The sequence below is a fragment of the Peromyscus maniculatus genome, chromosome 15 (assembly GCF_049852395.1).
Source record: "Peromyscus maniculatus bairdii isolate BWxNUB_F1_BW_parent chromosome 15, HU_Pman_BW_mat_3.1, whole genome shotgun sequence".
Taxonomy (NCBI): domain Eukaryota; kingdom Metazoa; phylum Chordata; class Mammalia; order Rodentia; family Cricetidae; genus Peromyscus; species Peromyscus maniculatus.
Window position 1 is genome coordinate 31451063 of NC_134866.1, and position 19199 is coordinate 31470261.

The 19199-nt window shown below is 40.3% G+C and overlaps 1 protein-coding gene across 2 annotated transcripts in view; it reads left to right on the forward strand.

Annotated features, from left to right (window-relative positions):
• The window catches only part of Wdr70 (WD repeat domain 70), a 241147-nt gene that overhangs the window by 87835 nt on the left and 134113 nt on the right, over positions 1-19199 (forward strand). For both annotated transcript variants that reach the window (XM_076551820.1, XM_076551819.1), the window contains one exon: positions 6084-6160. In XM_076551820.1, the coding sequence (XP_076407935.1) occupies positions 6084-6160 (77 nt within the window). The remainder of the gene's footprint in view (positions 1-6083; positions 6161-19199) is intronic.

Below are 19199 nucleotides of genomic sequence, written 5' to 3' on the forward strand. Positions count from 1 at the left end.
AATCTCTGTGAGTTTACCAGCCCTATTGTGTCTGGAAGACGGTGTTTCCTTGGAGTCCACCACCTCTGGCTCTCATTCTACTGCCTTCTCTTCCACATAGATCCCTGAGCCTTGAGTGGAGGGCTTTACATCCCATATAAGGGCTGCTCCAAAGTCTCCTCTACACCCTGTGTAGTTGTGAGTCTCTGTGTTAATTACCATCCACTGCAAGAAGACATTTCTCTGATGAGGGATAAGCAAGGCATTGATCTGAGTCCTAGCCTAGTGTCAGGTTTTGTGTTAAGACTATCACCAAAATAATATTGTGTCCTTATTTCATCATGTAAATACATGATGTCTATGTTTACTATAGCAATGATGTGAACTTTGATTACTTGTTCAAGGTGGTATATATCAAGGTTTCCCACTATAAAGTTTTTCTTCTTCATAATTATTGAATAATTTGCAGAGATAGTTTGTGCTCCTGCAGATATCAAGTTCAGTTTCAAGTTTTCCTATACTAGTTTTAAGATTTATTAATGATTCTTGTCTGAAAAAATTATTTCTGTGATGATTGCAAAATCATTTTAAATTTATCAGTTAACATCAAGAAAGGAGGTAAGGCCGGGCGGTGGTGGCGCACGCCTTTAATCCCAGCACTCGGGAGGCAGAGCCAGGCGGATCTCTGTGAGTTCCAGGAAAGGCGCAAAGCTACACAGAGAAACCCTGTCTCGAAAAACCAAAAAAAAAGAAAGGAGGTAAGAAAAATCTCTCTCTCTTCCCCTCCCACTCTCTCTCCCTGCTGTGTAGCATTAAACTGATTAGAAGTGTTTACCACTATACTTGGGATTTTAAATAATTAGCTGATTGTATTAGTATGCACTCAAAGGTTCTTATTGTAGCCAGTGATTTACAGTCCCTTACTATCATTATTTGTTTTGATGTTGTAACTTTCCCAGAAGTTGAAGTCCCTCCAGCCTGTTTTTTTTTTTTTTTTTTATTAAAAACTTCTTTATTGAGTCTTTGGGGGTTTCTTATCATGTACCCCAATTCTGTTCACCTCTGGGACCCCCATTCCTCTCCTCATCTCTGTTGCATCCTCCCCCCACCCCCATGAAAGAAAGCAAAACTAAGCAAGCAAGCAAACAAAAGCAAGAAGAATAAGAAGGGGAAGGGAAAAGGAAAGGGGAAGGGAGAGAAGGGGAAGAAGAGGGGGAAGGGGAAGAAGAAGAAGGAGAAGAAGAAGAAGACCGCCACCGCCGCCGCCGCCGCCGCCGCCGCCGCCGCCGCCGCCGCCACCTCTGATTTTTGGTACCATCCTCACTGGATCCTCACCAGAGCTCTTCTGGGGTATCCTGTGTCTTGGAGATCATGCGGGTATTGTTTCACAGGAACAGTCCTTTCATGAGCGCCAGCAGGACCTAGATGGGGTGGATGCTAGGATGGGTCAACCTAAGGCCCAATTGTGGGCCTGGGTATTGGCCAGGCAGGTCATATTGAGCCACTAGGGTCACCTGCTTTGGGTGCGGTGATGGTGTCAGCTCCCCTACATGCATGCTCTCAGGGTATGTTCATTCTCACCCGTGGTGAGGGATGGGGGCCCTCTCTCCTGAGTGCAAGGGCTACCTCTCTTGCTATAGTGACCCATGAGAGGCTAGGCCAGCTTTTCCAGGGCAGTGATGGGTGGAACTGGCTCAGTATAGCCCTCTGATTCCATCTTGCATGATTCTTAAGGCCTCCTGAAGTGACACTGGCCACAGACACCAACTTAGACCCCAGCTGCGGCTAGACCATGGACCCAGACATGGCCCTTGGCAGCAGCTTAGGCCTGGACAACATCCTGGCTCTGGGAGGAAGGAATGGCCACCCAGGTGGGGAATGGTTCCGGCAGCCATGTAGTTGCTGGACGCCACCAAGGCCTCAGGTTGTGGCCCCAACCCTGGGCCTTTGCATGACCATTAGTGGCAATGCAGGACCTGGACTCCAGGTCAGACCCCCCCAGCCACAGTAGGACCATGTACCCCAACATGGTCCTTAGCAGCAGCTGTGTCTGGATGTCACCACTGTCGCCAGTGGCGGCATGGCCCTTGATCTTAGGTATCTGCATAGCTTTCGATGGCAACAGGAGAATCTGACATGAGCATAGACCCTGGCTGCAGTGGGACCACGACCCTGACATGGCCCTCATCCAGCCTGTATTTTAACCTTTGACGGCCCCATCACTTTTGCAGTGCTGTCTTTTTGCAGAGTGAGATGTCTTAGGTTCCACTTTTCCTCGGGCAGTGCTGTAGCCAGTCATTTCTCCAGGAAGCTCTAGGTCCTTTTATTGGAAACTCAGTGTTAGAATACAGGATCTCTTTCATGGTTTCCAGATACTCAATACATGGAGTAGGAGAGTGGCATGTCCATATAAGCTTGAACACCTCTGTTTATTTGTTATCTACATATTAGTTTAAAATGCCACAAAGCTCATTATGACCCTTTCCCATTTTTGAAGCTATTTTCTCCAACAGTGAGAAACCTGATTCACATCAACCTCAGCATAATTCCTTACTGGATTAATTCTTCATTGTATTGAAAGCAGTTTAGAATTGTTAATGCATACCACTGCAAAGTGGAAACAAATGTATTAACTAGAATTCATTAATTGTAATTTTGGTCTTAAACGGAATATTTTCTACTTTCTACAGACTATAGTAATTAATTACCACAAATGTGGTTTAAACATGATTAATTCCTTCATAACTCTTGAGGCCAGACATCACAAATAAAGGTATAAGTAGGATTGTACTGTCTACGGTGGCTCCAAGGCAGTGGTTCTCAACCTTCCCAGTGCTATGACCCTTTAATAAGTTCCTCATGGTGTGCTGACCCCAGCCTTACAATTATTTTAGTTGCTACTTCATAACTGTAATTTTGCTGCGATTATGAATCATAATATAAATATGTGATATACAGGATATCTGATATGGACCACTAAGAAATGATCATTTGACTGACAAAGGGGTCTCCACCCACATGTTGAGAACCGCTGCTCTAAGGGATGACTCTTTCCATGCTTTATTTTGCTTTGGTGATTCTAGATGTCCTTGTCTTGTGGCTAGATTACCTCTAGTATCAACTTTCACCTTCACATAGGTTTCTCCTTGTGTCCTCTACTCTTGTCTTTTAGGAGAACATTCACCACTGGGTGTAGGACGCACATTGATAACGTATTCAGAGATTGTCAAATTCTTAAATTAAGCCCCAAATTATATATATTGAATTCCCTTTTTATTGTTTGAGAATTTCATACATGAGTACTTTATTTGCATAATTTTCATCTTGCTTCCTCCTCCTCCTCCTTTTTCTAATTCCTCCAGTGCCCCCTCCACTCTCTTAAATTCATGATTTCTTCTTCTTTATTATTGGTTTGAATACAGATATAGACAGGTGTGTGTGTGTGTGTGTGTGTGTGTGCGCACACACACACACACAGACACACAGACACACAGACACACAGACACACAGACACACAGACACACACACCTACTGGAGTCCATTAGGGTTGTTTGTATGTAGATGCGTTTAGGGCTTAACTCTTGAGATTGGATAACCCATCAGGGAACTTGTTCCTAGAGAAATGGATTCTTTCTTCCCAGGCGCTGATTGCCGGTAGCTCTTCTCTAGGAGTGGGCCCTTGTGAAATTTCCTCTGTCTATATTGGCATAGCAGCTGGTGTTGTCATTATGCAGGTCATGATTAGGCAACCATAGTTTTGAGATTTCTTGGGTGCAGCTTCCCTGTCATATCTAGGAGATGCTGTGCGGAGGCTGTTGTCTTGGTGCCTTGGCTCTTACACTCTTCTGTTCCACGTTCTGTGGTGTTTTTCTTCTTAGCATTAGGGATGGCACTGTAGATGTATCTATTGAGATTCTTCTTTGTGCCTGAAAATGCTGTTGCTCCAAACAAGAGTCCCAGGACCTGGGATAAGGACATATTTTGGGAGACCATCCTTCGGTCCATTGCTGGGGTATGTGCCCCTCTACCTTCCTTTTAGCCTTTCATATGTCTTCCATATTGGAAACACAGCAAGGTCCATTCCTTTCCATTCACGTTAAATTTTAGATTGTCCCATCTGTTTGTAAATACTCATGTATGAAAACTTCACTTTTTCCCCAAAAGCCAAATAAATGAATGAAGACCCTCACATTATGATTGCTCTTTTTAGGGAGATAAGTGCTGTGGAAAAGACCAATGGGTTAAGCTGTGTTTACTTCGAGGGCTGGGGGTACTTACTAGATCAAGTGGCCTGTAAACTGAGGCTGGAAGAATGGAAAAGCCATTGTAAGAAAGTGAAACTAAAAGCTGCTTCCAGGAGGTGGGAAAGGCGGCTGTGTGTAGAAGGAGCTCTGTGTAGTAGAGAACCAAAGGGCAGGCAGGCAGCAGCTGGTGCATATTGGGCAGGAAGGAACGCGGTGAAGTTGCAAAGGAACTAATAAGCAGACAATACAATTCGTTTAGACTCGTTTAAAGATGTTGGGAGCTAGAAAAGGGCTAGATACAGGGGAGTGGCATTAGAACTATATGTTTTATTTGACAATTTCTTAAAAAATTAAAACAAAATTTTTATGTGTAATTTTTGCCATGGATGTCACACCCCCTGGAACTGAAGTTATCAACAGTTGTGAGCTGCCATGTGGGCACTGGGAATTGAACCCGCGTGCTCTGCATTAGCTTCCATAGACCTGTGTATTTAAAGGGTTTACCATGGTGTGTGGAACACATGAGATAGAGTTAAAGAGACTGTTAACATAAAAAACTGATGAAGAAACATGAGATAATGTTGGTTAATAGAAGAGTCATAGTGGTGTATGAGAGAAATGTAGAGACTTGTAATGTATTTTGGATAGACTCAGCAAGAGACTGGCTGGTAGATGAAATTTGCTTTGTCTGGAAGATTGGGGATTAGTCCAAGGGAGTATTGAAGGATGACTCCTAAGTTTGTAGCTTGATTAACTGAGAAATGAATTGTAAATCAATAAGAGACTGTAAGTCAAGATTTTCCTATTGGACATACATGTTTGAAGTACAGGTAGATATGGCAAATAGAGTTAGAAACATTATCGCAAATTCAGATAGAGGAAAGGAGATCCCCATCCTTTCGTCTAGTCCTCTTAGGTATTGCTTCAGTTCATTTCTCCTTACTGTCGTCCAAGAGTCTCCACCTTGGCATTCCCTGTCTGTTCTATAGAATTGTTAAGATAACACCAAATACTGTTGGGGTAATGTGGACAGTTTGGACAGGAAATGATCTCCAGGTATAATTTCTAATTCATTCTTTCCAGAGAGGTAGTGTTTTTTTCCTTGTAAATTGGTTTAATCTGTATATTCTGCTTTTCTAATTTAAAGGAATAGTTTTATTTTAGACTTTGTTAGAGACACTGTTGTTCTACAGAAAAACCATTAGCCCCTTTTCTGCCTCGTTTGATTCTGACTTAGTGTGTATGAGAGTCTACCTAACTGTGCTGCCTGAGATTGTGTGGTGTGGGATGTGTTTGTGTGTGCATGTGTATTTGATGTATACTCGGGTTGATTTGGTTGTATACTGATTTTTAGACCATTATGTTACTTTGAGTCTATTATTTTTTGTGTTCTCTGTTAGGTAGAGAAAATTTCCCTGCTAATCTTAAGTATTTTCCTCTTATGTTTATTCTTTAGCTGGGTTGTAGAATCAGTGCTAACATAGTTTTAGGAAGTAAGGACTTGCTTTGCTTGTTTGTCAGTGCTTCCTGTTTCCTTAATTATTTTCTATTAAAGTGAAGGTCATGACTTTAAAGAGGGACATGTCTGCCTCGAGATTTACCTTTAATTTTTTCCGAAAGAGAACATATCAGCTGCTCTGCTTCCCCCTAATTAGTACCTGTTAAGGTAAGCACTGTTAGTCCCCCGAGTGGTCAGAGATGGGTATAAAAGTGAAATACAGCATGGTATGAGGGGAGATTGGGGTAAAGCAGTGCTAATTCAAAACAGTATGCTTTGGAGGGTGCTCAAAGGCTGTACTTTTAAATGTGTGATGTCAGTTTATGCTTTACCCTTCAAACACCCCCTCTTTCTTCTTTAAGGGTCATACAGCAATGCTTCATACTGGCTCGTGGCATCCCAAAATAAAAGGAGAATTCATGACTTGCTCAAATGATGCGTGAGTATTGTTGATACTGTTTTGAATGCTTTCGTATCTTTCATTATCTCTTAACAGTTATATCGTGGCAACCCTGGTAAAGTAAGAAATAGAGTAGTAGGAATCCTGGTGTTTATGTATGTGTTCCTATTCTTGACTCTGCTTGGACTTCAGTTGTAGTGTAAAGTTTAGTTTAACAAATATGGACGCTATGGAAATGAGAGATTTTGTAAATTCCAGTAGAGTTTATCATGGGACACACTGGATTAGACTGATGGTAGTAAGAGGATCTAAATAGCTTCGAAAGTATGACTAATAATTCCCTGCAGTGAAGACTGACTTCCATTTGAAATGAGAATGCGCCAGTTTTCTTTCCTCGAACTGCAGAAGCTGGCTGTTCTTCACCAAGAGTTCTGTGTGGGGTCACTAAGCTTAAAGCACAGTGTCCTTTGCCACTTTGAAGAGAAGTCTGTGAAAAATAAGCTCATGTGGCTTACAGCTCCATTGACCTTTTTCTTGGTCGTCGACTTAGAATAGTAGTTAGTTATGGACTGAACTGTGGAACGTTATAATCATAGAATGCTCACCAAGTATACTCCGCTGAGTCTCTGTCATCATTGCTTGTGTTCCATTGGAAGTGAGTGCTGTGAGACCAAAGCACAGGTATGCTCAAAGCTGAGCAGTGCAGTTTTATGTATGGTAAGTGTTGTTGAAGATACATTTAAACTAAAGGAAAGGAAGGTTAGAGAGCTAATGAGATACATGGCTTAGTGGGTGAAGGTGCCTGCCTCCATGCCTGACAACCTGAGCTTGATCCTTGGTTGATCCCATAGTGGAGTAAGAGCATAGATTCCTGCAAATGGTCCTTTGACTTCCACAGGTATACATGGCATGAACACACACCCACACACACACCCACACACACATACCCCCCACCCACCCACACACCCACCCACACCACACCACACAAAAAGGAGAATATTATAGAAGGATTTACCATACATAAAGTGAGTTATTGTTGTTGTTCTTAAGGTACAGGGTTAGACCTAGGGCTAGGCAAACTACCACTGAACTACATATCCTGACCCCGAGAAAGTCTCCTTTCAGTTGAGCCTTTAATCATGCAAAGGAGGCTGCTACAAGGGAAGGGCTTCCCTGGCCAGAGCAATGTTACTTAGAGACCCTGAGATGAGAAAGACCGTAGAGCACATTTGAGGGAATGAAAGATAACTTGCTTGAGATTTTTAAGTTTGTAGGAAAGATGAGAATGATAGAAAATGTATTTGAAAAGGAAGGCAAAAGATAGCCACATAAATATTTATTTATCTATTACGTCCCAACTCAGTTTCCTGACCCTCCTCTCTGCCCAGTCCCTCCCCTCCCCTGATCCCCCATACTCTTCTTCATTTCTTTCAGAAAAGGGCTGGCCTCCCATGGATATCAACCAGCCAGACACATAAGTATTTTAGGCCAAGTGTGAAGGACCAGGATTTTGATAAACCTGGAATTTTAATTTGAAAAACCAAGGAATTGAATGGTGCCAAACCTAACATTAACATTTTCCAATGAGGTAACATTGGGATAATAATTAGCGTTCATGGAGAATGTACATTGAGTTACTACTGAGCAGTGTACTTTATGTATGCTAAGCTTTTGATGAGGCAGGTAGACAGTAATGAGATTACATATTTCACATGAGGAAGCTGATTATGACTTTACCAACAGTATTTAATTCTAAGTGCTGAGCCAGGATTTGAACACATGGTGAGTGATTACATACACAAAGTAATGGTGATTGATTTATAGATTCAGATACAAGGTACAAATCACTTTACACAAGGAGTAGATGTAAGACCTCATGTTATAAAGAACACAGGGATGCCTTTCTCCTTGGAAGAACAATTTCACTTTGCCTTGAGGTTTTCTAGGTGATGATACTACAATATTACCTGAGTGTAAAGATTATGAAAGGTCACTTATGATTAGAATGGGTCATTGTATCCTCTGTACAATTCGAATTGTTCTTTGAGGCATGGAGACATTCTGGCTGTGCAGGAGAAATCTTCTTGGTGATATCTGTGTGTGTGTGTGTGTGTGTGTGTGTGTGTGTGTGTGTGTGTGTGTGTTGCCATTCACTGGACCATGAACAACCCACCAGGAGCTATATCCTTGAAGAAAACAGAATCTTTCTCTCTTAGTAAACTAAATAGAAGGTTTTCTAAAGTAACATTTTTTTGTTTTTTCTCTTTTTTTATTATTATTATTATTTTATTTTATTTTACAATACTATTCAGTTCTACATAACAGCCACAGATTCCCTTGTTCTCCCCATTCCTGCCCCCCTCCCCTTCCCCGCAGCCCACCCCCCATTCCCACCTCCTCTGGGTCAAAGCCTCCCCCGAGGACTGAGATTGACCTGATAGACTCAGTGGCTCAGCCGTTAAAGGCTAGGCTCACAACCAAAAATATGAAGTAACATTTTTTTAAAGGTGACCCCTGGGCCTTAAATGGGACATCTATATCATACCTCCTTTATCCAAGGTTCAAGTATCAGCTACTTTTTTTTTTTTTTTTTTTAAAGAAAATACCATTCTGTGGAAACTTATGTCTTATTTATTTATGATTTCAACTTTGTATTATCAAGTTAAAGGTATTTTTTTCTTCTTTTATTATTTGTTTGGTTCTGAAATCACTATTATTTATTTTGTTTTTATTTTTTTAAATTGTGTGTGTGTGTGTGTGTGTGTGTGTGTGTGTGTAGTGTAGTGTAGGTATGTGCACATGTGTGCAGATGCCCATGGAGACCAGAGGCATCAGATCCCCCTGGACCAGTCACTTGATGTGGATGCTAGGAACTGAACTCATGTCCTCTGGAAGAACAGTAAAGGCTCCGAGCTCTGAGCCATCTCTCCAGCTCCCTGTCTTGGAGATTTTAATAGGGGCAATTAGACTTTAAGCAAAAATTATGTGAGCAGGTTCCATCAATGGTATCCTGTTTTGTCTGCTCCCCATTCTTGCTTTATGATATTCTTTGTCTGTCTCACTTTTGACAACTGGACAAAGGCATAGTTTCTATAAAAAGACCATGATGTCGACAGCCATTGACCTCAACCTCCTTTGTAATGACAGCGCTCTGCACTTAGTGCTTAATTCCCCCAGGAATGTTTGCTAACCTATGGCGTTACAGCACCGTTGGAGTAGAGGGTAGAATTCTGGCAGCTTTTGCCAGTCATGCATGGAAGGCACACAATTGTGAATTAGCTTTGCTGTAGTAGGAGTGAAGAATCATTGGTGTTTGTGAGAAATGATTCCTCTGGAGGCTAAGGTGGCACTCACTGCTTTCTTCCAGGCTAACTTCTCCAGGTTAAGTTGAGGGTCTCTGAATGTGTGTCATAGACATTAGTGTTCAGACATTTCAGGTCCAGAAGATTCAGTATGAAACAGAGTACGTACGAAATAAAAGATAAAAGGAAGAAGGGAAGGTGGCAATCTTTTTCATTTCATCAACTTTACTGGAGTGGAAAGTGCATAATAAAGCAGAATTTAATAAAATTTTCTCGGAAGTAAGTGGTAATGAAAACCAGATGGCATTGAAGATAAAAATGGTTATCCAAGAAATTCATTGTTACTTATGGGTTGATAGCGTGATGGGAGTCATTTTGTAATTTGTAGTAGCTTAGGGTATGACACCAACAGAATTTGAGTCCTCAGCACAGAATCTGTCTAAAGTAGGAAGGACATGTATTATGGATTTTATTCCTCAATACTCGTAGTATTTTGGAACGTGACTGTTTTTGGAGTTAATGTCATAAAATAGATGATTATGAAGCTGTGAAGGTGAGCCTGATATAGTACAACTGGTATCCTTATATGAAAACGTGTGAGGGATGCATATCTAGAGAGAAAAGCCGCAGGATGATACGCTGAGAAAGCAGTTAGCTGTCTAGGAAGAGTCTTGGAAGAAACACACTTCCCAGCACCTCCATCGTGGACTTCTAGTCTCTGGAACGATTAGAAAATAAATTCATACTCCTTAAGCGACCTAGCGTATGACACTTTGAAGATTTATCTTATTTTTAAGTGTGTGTGTGTGTGTGTGTGTGTGTGTGTGTATGCCTGTCTGTCTGTGTCTGTCTGTGCATATGAGTGTGTGTGCTTGCAGAGGCCAGAAGAGAACATCAGATCCCAGGAAGTGGAGAGTTAGAGCTTGTGAGTTGCCTGACGTGGGTGCTAGGATCAGAACTCACTAGCACTCTTACCTGCCGAGCCAGCTCTCCAGCCCATTTTGTTATGGCAGCTGTGACAAACTAATGCAGGGCAGGAAAACGTTGGGCTATTATGTACCACATAATAGAATGTGTAGGGTTTCCTGATTGACTCTCCTTACCATTCTACCTGTTGCTGCTTTAGCTGTCTTCCTGCTTCTGAGATATATTGGGTAATCTCCCATCTTTGCTCAGTTAACTCTCAAGATATTGCTACAAAGGGACCCAGGATTAGCTTCCTTCCCAGGATCTTCTTTACTTTGAGATCCAAACATTTTGTCTTAAGTTAAATGATTTTATTTATTTTTCATTATTTGGAAGGTATATCTAGGCACATTGTTTTGTAATTATCTTGTAGTTTTCAATTGACAAAAGATACAGGGCTTTTTATTTGTTCAGTATGGGATTATGGAAAATGAATAGTAGCAAGAATTCTTGATTTCTTTGGCAGGTCTTTATTGAATTGTTGGCAGAATACTAAAAAACTATAGAATGATTCTGTTTTCTTTTTGTTAATTAAAATTTAAACATAAGCCTACATGAAGTATTACTAAGATTTATTACTCACAAATAACTGATAATTGAGTATTCTCTAAAGCTACAGGAAGTAGTTTTTAGAGTGTTCTCTAAAACACAGTGAAGTAGATTTTTTTCGAGACAGGGTTTCTCTGTGTAGCTTTGCTCCTTTCCTGGAACTCACTTTGTAAACCAGGCTGGCCTTGAACTCACAGAGATCCGCCTACCTCTGCTTCCCGAGTACTGGGATTAAAGGTGTACACCATCACTGCCTGGTGTGAAGTAGTTTTAAAGACCCAGGACCCAATTGCCTAGTGTCTGAAAGACTTTGATATTTACCTCTAAGTCTGTGAATTTTCATGCCACTTCAGAATTATGATTATTAACTTTCTTTTTTTTTTTTTAAAAGCTCTATTTGTTTTTATTTTATGTGCATGTGTGTTTTGCCTGAGCGTATGTTTGTGCGCCATATGCATGCACTGCCTGTGGAGGCCAGAAGAGGGTGTCAGATCCTCTGGAACCAGAGTTACAGACAGCTACCACGTGGCCTTGGAACCAAACACCAGTCTTCTATAACAGCAACAAGTGCTCCTAACAACTGAGCCAACTCTCCAGCCCCCCTGTAAATATTAACTCTGAGTTAAACCTTGAAAGTCTTTCCTTGTCTTGCATCTATGTCATCTCGTAAAAAAGCATTCTCACAGCTAAAATGGTTTTGGCCACCATTTCGTATAACATTTCTGCACATTTTTAAAATATAATTTTAAGTTGAAATTTCAAAAACAGTTTCTGTCCTTAGAGTTCAAAGTTCTTCATGGTGATTTTTGTAATGACAATGAAATAACTGGCGTTTTCTGTGTGAATCTTTATATTTTGATATTTTCTTTTAAAAACCCCACAGAGGGCTGGTAAGATTGTTCAGTGGTAAGAGTTCCGTATCTGGAGCTTACATGGTAGGAGAGAGCTGACTCTTGTCCTCTGACTTCCATACACACCCTCACACATGACGCAAATCAATCAATCAATGAATGAAGAATCACTCAGAAGTTGTTAAGGAGGTGTATGGAAGACAGTGTTGATTAAAGCACACGTCCTCCAGCTCTCCGATGCTCTCCCTCTGTTTGGTGAGAGCCGCAGCTAACTTAGCTGTCGTCGTCGGCATGCGTGGAATGTCTCACCTGTCACGGTTACCTTACTTTTCTGTAAAGTAAACCCAGGGCTCTTGGTGGTCTACCTCCTTGGGGCACAGTAGTCCCCTCACTGTGAACAGTGCCTGTCACTCTGTCTCCATTTTGTGCGGCCTTAATAGAAGTCCTAAATAATGTGAAAGGGAAAGCAAATGGTGGAGGTAAGAATTGGAGTGAATCTTTCCCTCCTTTATAATGAAGAATTGGTGAAAGTTTCAGCTGCGGGAAATGACTCTTTGAGGCAGAAGTAGCGGGTTGTGTTCTGAAGAAAGCTTTTGACTGTTTGCATTTTAATGCCTAATTTTTTTCTTTTGGTGAGGTTTTGTCATCTCCCCAGTGTTTATTTCTTTCTAATCCTGTCTATTTTTCTGTAGTAACTCACTATGAAATGTTTGTCTATGGATTCCAGGGTTTTAAAGCTGGATAATGGTATCTGTCTCCGTCAGTCCTCGGGAAAGAGACGGACTATGCGGAGCAGTTGGGCAGTGGCACACATACAGTAACTCAGGGAAGAAAAAATAAATACGGTGGCTGCAGGGAGGACCAAGGCCTTTGTGACAGAGGGGGAGCCAGTGGTGTGGCAGAGTCGCAGTTTGTAAGCTGAGGGCTAGACTTCTGCAGTCACAGGGAGAAGTTCAGAGCTATCGATTTCTTTTAAAACATCAGAGTTCAGTTTTTAACACGGACTGCAGTGATCTGAAGAAAGTTAGGCCACACATGCAATATTAAATGTTCACCAGCAATGGCGTCAGGTAGATAACAGTCCGCAGCATCGAAAGGTTGCCAGTGCTACCTTCTTTTTGGGGAGAACACGGGGAAATTTCCTATGGGACTTTGTGTGTGTGTGTGTGTGTGTGTGTGTGTCTATTACTATAAATTGCTTTTATGGAAATTAACAAAAGAGGAAATGGATTTACTAAAGAATAAAAGTAAATTATAATTTACTTCCTTAAAGATATTACTATCTATAACGTACAAAATACATGAGTAATCAGGATGATTTTACTTATAAGTAAAAGATATATTTAGGTTTTATTTATTTTATTACTTTAAACATATTTATCATATCTCTCTGTCTGTCTACTTACCTCTCTATCATCTATCTGGCTGCCATCTACCTAATATGTGTGCATGTGTCTGGACATGTGCCTGCCATAAGGCAGGTGTGGAGGTCAGGGAGTCAGTTCTCTCCTTCCACCACATGGGCTCAGCTTGCCATGCCTGGTGTCAAGCTCATTTACTGACTCAGACGTCTCACCAGCCCTAAGTTTAATTTTATGTACTGTGAAATGAGTAGACATTAAAATGTAGTTTATTTAGCTTCTGGAAAAAAAAAGGGAATGTTTTGAAGAGACAGAAAAGTTAGGGGGTAACTTTGAAGTAGAAGGTCATTGAAAGCATTACACTGTCATGTAACCTGTGAATCTTGATTTGATTTCATTTCCTTCCAGGAAAAGAAAAAATAACCAAAGAGCAGTAGTGAAGCGACATTTGGGGACATTTTAATAATGGGTCAGAGGGCTGAAAAAAATGACCCTAGTTCTTTATCTTTCCCTACATCATGCTTTTTGCAACTTGTCTGTGTAACAGCTTCCATTAGGAGGTGGTGGCTTTTCCCCACACCATTTGTTTAAGCTAGCCAACAATGTCACAGAAATGGTATGTTCTCAGCACAAGGCTCTTCAGAGTTAGGGTATGCTTTTGCTCCCTTAGGCTGTGGCCCTGCTGTCTGATCAAGTTCTGTTCACCCTTCTGCAGGGTGAATGATCTGTGGAGAAGAGTTCAGTCTTCACTTAGGTTATTCTAGACCAGCTTATAGTCAGCAAAACTTCAAGCTTGGTTTGGGCTAGATTGCCAGGACTGACTATGGAATACGCATGTTAACCCAGTTAGGAGGGGACAACCCAGTGGACTGGTAGTCTCCTGAGAAACATGTGCTTGTTCTTCTAAACCATTGAACTTTATGAGTGAGTTATTATACGTCAGCTATAAGCTACACAGGTAGTTGTATTGATGTAGGAGTGTGGTTATAAAGAAAGACATTTATTCCTATGTAACACTGAAGATGAATAGGAACAAAATATAATGAGATGTGCAAGATTTACATAGCATACCAAAATTAGAGCATGGATAAGTACAAATGTGATGCACTGTTCAACTGTATGTGATGTTTATTGTAAAAAGTGTATAGATATTCATTGTGCCATTTTTAGCTTTAAAAACCTTTGAAGCTTTCAAAATAAAAATACTATGGGGGAATCCGTTTTAGTATTTGCTTATATAGATGCTAACCCACACATTTCCCACTAAAAAAGCTTTTAAGATGTAGAAAGGGGAAATTCATGAGAGTAAAAGCTAAACTAGTCCAACCTTTTCTCCACTTAATCAGTTTTTTTTCTTGGCAATATTTTCAGTGTATTTTAAGCTCTGTATATCAGTACTGCTTAGATGATGATATTTGAGTGCTCAGTGATTTTCTACATTGGATTTTCATACTAGAGTTTCCTCTGTATGTCTCAGACTGCTAGGATGTGTAAGATATCTGTGGAGAAAAGATTCTCTAGTCTTCATTTAGAGGGTCCAGCACCAAAGAGTAAATGCATGAAAGAGCCAAAGAATCATATTAACAAACAAGCAAATAAATAAACAAAACCAAAACAATTAATACCTCTAACACCCCCAAGTGTTTTCTAAATATGACAATGCAACTCTGTCTTATCCACAGCCAATAACATGTATTGCACTCTCAGGGTAGAGTTCCCAGGAACATACCTCAGAAATGAAGATTAGCAATAATAAATGATTTTGATGATTAAATTCAGTAAATTATAAATATTTTTTTTTAAAAAAATTAGGCTATAAAGATGACTTATACAGTTAAAAATTTACCAAGTTTTGGCATGGCATCATGGAAACAGTATGTACTTTGTAGTTAGAACGAGAAGAAGTCGGGTGCTCTACAAGTAACTGTGAGCAAGTTTAGATTTCTGTAAAATAGGAGGATGCTGATTCGCAGATTCAAGTCTGGAATGAATGTGTAGAGCCTTGAGTGCAGTTGGTGTTCATGCGTAGGTCTATGGTTAATGTGAATGTGAAGGTTTCTTTCATAGCTTGGTGAGCCTCTCCCCTTAGAGCATGTGTGGAACATACTGAATTTTGCAGGCTTCTTCTGGAAAGCTGCTGGGCAGATTTCTGTTGGCTTTTACAATCAATAACATGTGTAAACATAATTGTACAATTCTCCAAGGAATGATGGTTCACATAAATGGATTTCAAAAAAGTAAATTTCCTATAACTCAAAGTTTTTTGCCCTCTATTTTAGGTATTTGGAGGGAAACTTAAAAAACACTAGTTTTCTGCATTATTCATGAGTGTTTTGAATACAGTTTAAAATTTTCATAATTTATAAATTATTACATTGTGGCATGCTGTGCCTGAGAATGCCTTGGCAATGTAGACCTAGTTTTAGTGTTTTTCGAGGACTGCTCCCCATTTCTGTTGTTGCTTTTCACTCTAGATCTTCAAAAACACTTCAGTGTCTCCTTTAATTTTCTGCTTCTACCAAGAAGTCTAGAGCTGGAGTCGATCTGACTTTCCTTTTCTTCCCCTCCCTCCCTTCCTCCTGTCCTTCCTACTTTCCTTCCTTCCTTCCATCCTTCCATCCTTCTTTCCTTCTGTCCTTCCTTCCCTTCATTTTTTAGAATTATAGCAAAAAAAAAAAAAAAAAAAAAGAGGGACTAAGCAATTTATATAACATGACTTTTTTTTTTTTTTTTTTTTTTTTTTTTTAAAGCACATGGCTTTTGCCATCCTCTTAGGAGGCTTTTCTTGCTGACTTCCAGATTCTGGGCAGGTTTGCATTGTCTAGGTTGCTGAATGAGTAAGACAGAGTTAGGTTAATAGCGGTTCTTTGTATGATGCTGTCATTTTAACAAAGTGTACAGTTTAAATGTTGCTGTCGTTTAAACAAAGTAACAAAGCATGACCTTGTCATATCATGCATAGCTTATATCTACATAAATTCTTTGATTCTGTCATCTAATATAAGCATTTTTAACATAATTCACAGTTTTTTTCCTTTTTTGGTTTTTCAAGACAGGGTTTCTCTGTGAAACAGTCCTGGCTGTCCTGGAACTCATTCTGTAGACCAGGCTGGCCTCAAACTCACAGAGATCCTCCTGCCTCTGCCTCCCCCTGAGGGCTGGGATTAAAGTGTGCACCACCACCACCTGGCTATAATTTACAGTTTCTTTGTAATTCAAAACCAAGAAATTTTCTACAATTGCCAGCTACTAGTATTTAAAAATTAATACCTTTGTTTTTATTTATGTTCATGGGTTATTTAGATATGTATGCATTTAAAAATAAAAATTTTATGTGTATTAGATAATTTTTTGGGGAGAATTAGTAAAAGGGCTTAGCAGTAGAGCCAAAATCCTGAATTTTTCATTCAAATTTGTTGTTAGATTAAGAATAGAAGACATTGTTCAGATACTTTTTTTTCTTGTTTTTTAGAGGGAGGGTAAAATAGGATTCTTCCTGTATTGCCCAGTATGCTTCCAAATTCCTGGACTCAATTGATCCCTCCTGACTTAGTCCAGAGTAGCTGGGACTGTAGGCATCAGCAGCTCACTACTATCCCTGGCTACTCAGGAACATTATAAAGCTCCTTCACTGCATGGGTTCCGGCAATGATGAGAATCTATTCTCAAATTAATTTCATAACCTAAACGTGCACATCCTGGTAATAGTTTGACAAACTGAAGGTTTAAAATGCAAGAAACATGTAGGTTATCTTGACCTGTTATTCATTTAGTTCATGTAGGAGGAGACTTCCTGTCCAGTGTTGGATATGATTAGTGCATAGATGCATAGATAGAAATGTTGTCCCAAATGGCATGAATATGTACAATTAATATGTGTTAATAAGTGAAAAATATTGCTCTCAAAATAGTTTACTTTTATTCAGTTTTATGTTGAGAACCACATAGATACAAAGTCAGTATGTTTGAGACAACAATAACACATTACAGAGCTGTCAGAACAAATTCTTTCTGTAATATAATTTTTAAATTATTCTCCCCCCCCCGTTTTTCGAGAGAGCATTTCTCTTTGTAGTTTTAGGTGCCTTTCCTGGATCTCGCTCTGTAGACCAGGCTGGCCTCGAACTCACAGAGATCCGCCTGCCTCTGCCTCCCGAGTGCTGGGATTAAAGGCGTGCGCCACTACTGCCTGGCTAAATTATTCTTTGACAATTTATACACCCATATAATGTATTTTAATCATATTCGGCCCCCATCCTTTCGCTTATGCTCCACCCACTGTCTCAGGAAACCTTCCCAACATACCTCTCTTTTTATTTTTATAATTGTCATGTCTTTTTATTTTTATAATCACTGAGTTTAAATATAGTTGTTTGTATGAGCATGTGTGTGGGGTTACTTACCAGATGATGATCGGCAACTTGCCAGTGTCTACACCCCTAATGAAAGATGACTCCCCCTCCCTTAGCTGTTAACTTTCCAATAGCTCTTCAGCTGATGGTGGGTCCTCATCCATCACCCCCATCCACACTGGAAAATCGACAGTCTGGATTTTGTGTGGGTTTTGTGCAGGTAAGTATAGATGTTGTGAGTTCATGGGTGAAAAGCACCTTTCACATGTAGACTATGGCAGTTGAGAGCATTTCTTTCTGTCCTGGGGCTGAGATTCATCTCCCCTCTCTTCCGTGATGTTCCCTGACCCTTTGGAGAGAGGGATGATATGAATGTCTTGTTTAGTGCAGAGCATTCAGAACTCACCTATTCTCAGTATTGTGACTCGTTCCGAGGGAGCATCCACTACTGCCTGCTGCCCAAAGAAATAGTTGGACCAAGGTTGAGAGCAGTGTTAATCTTATTAATCTATGTGTCTAAGCATGAAGGTTTTGAAGGCAGTTGGACAGCATGTCCATTTAGCAAAACAGCAGTGTAGGTTCCCCTGTGACCTCCCTGGATTTATAGTCCTAGGCATGCATTCCCCGCTGTGGATCAGCCCTTAGAGCCAGTCAGAAAAACGCAAGTTTTTAAAAATTCATTTATTTTTACTTTATGTACATTGGTGTTTTGCCGTGGGTGTCAGGCCCTTGGAACTGAAGTTATAGACAGTTGTGAGTATTGAGAACTGAACCCAGTTCCTCTGTAAGAGCAGTCGGTGCTCTTAACCACTGAGCCCTCAAACACAAATTCTTAAACAGGCGGTACTTAGAACTTATAACATAATTTGCGTTCATGTCTGCAATTGCCTTGTAAGTATTACCATTTAGGTTAATGTGTGAGCACCACAGTTTTAATGCTTCACTTAAAATTCAACCACAGATATTTAAAGTGATAGTCTGAATTAGAGTGTTTGATTATTAAAAGTAGTTTCCTTTAAAAAAGATTTATTGTTTTACGTGGGTGTGTGTATGCCTGCACGAGTTCTATGTGCACCATGTGTATGCAGGTGTCTTGGAAGCCAGAAGCTTCCTCTGGAGCTGAAGTTATAGGCAGTTGTGAGCCTCCTGATGTGGGTGCTGGGAATTGAACTTGTGTCTTTTGCAAGAGCAGTGAGCACTCTAAACTGCTGAGCCATCTCTCCTGCCCCAAATTACTTATTTGTACACAATTAAATTTTCTACAAAGAGGACAAGAGGTGGATTTATTCTTATTTGTAATACAGCATGAGAGAAAACATAGAGTAGCATGTATGTGTATCATGTGTGTGGAGCTCAGAGACTGATGTCAAGCATCTCCTCAGTTGCTTTTGCCATTTTATTTACTTTTTTATGGTCACTGTAAGACACGATTTATCTTAGCTGGTAAAAAATAATATTTTTCTATTCTTTTCATCCTTTAATGGGAATGAATCTCTCCTTCTTGTTTTTTGAGACTGGGATTCTCGCTGGATTTTGAACTGATTCAGCTAGACTGGCTTACCAGCCAGCCCTGTGATCCTCCTGTTTCCACTTCTTTGATACACTGCTGCGCCTGCTTTCCCCTTTTAGTGTGAGTGTTGGGGATCGAGCTTAGGTGGCATCTTCTAACCCTGTTGTCATCTTGCCTAGTTTTAAAG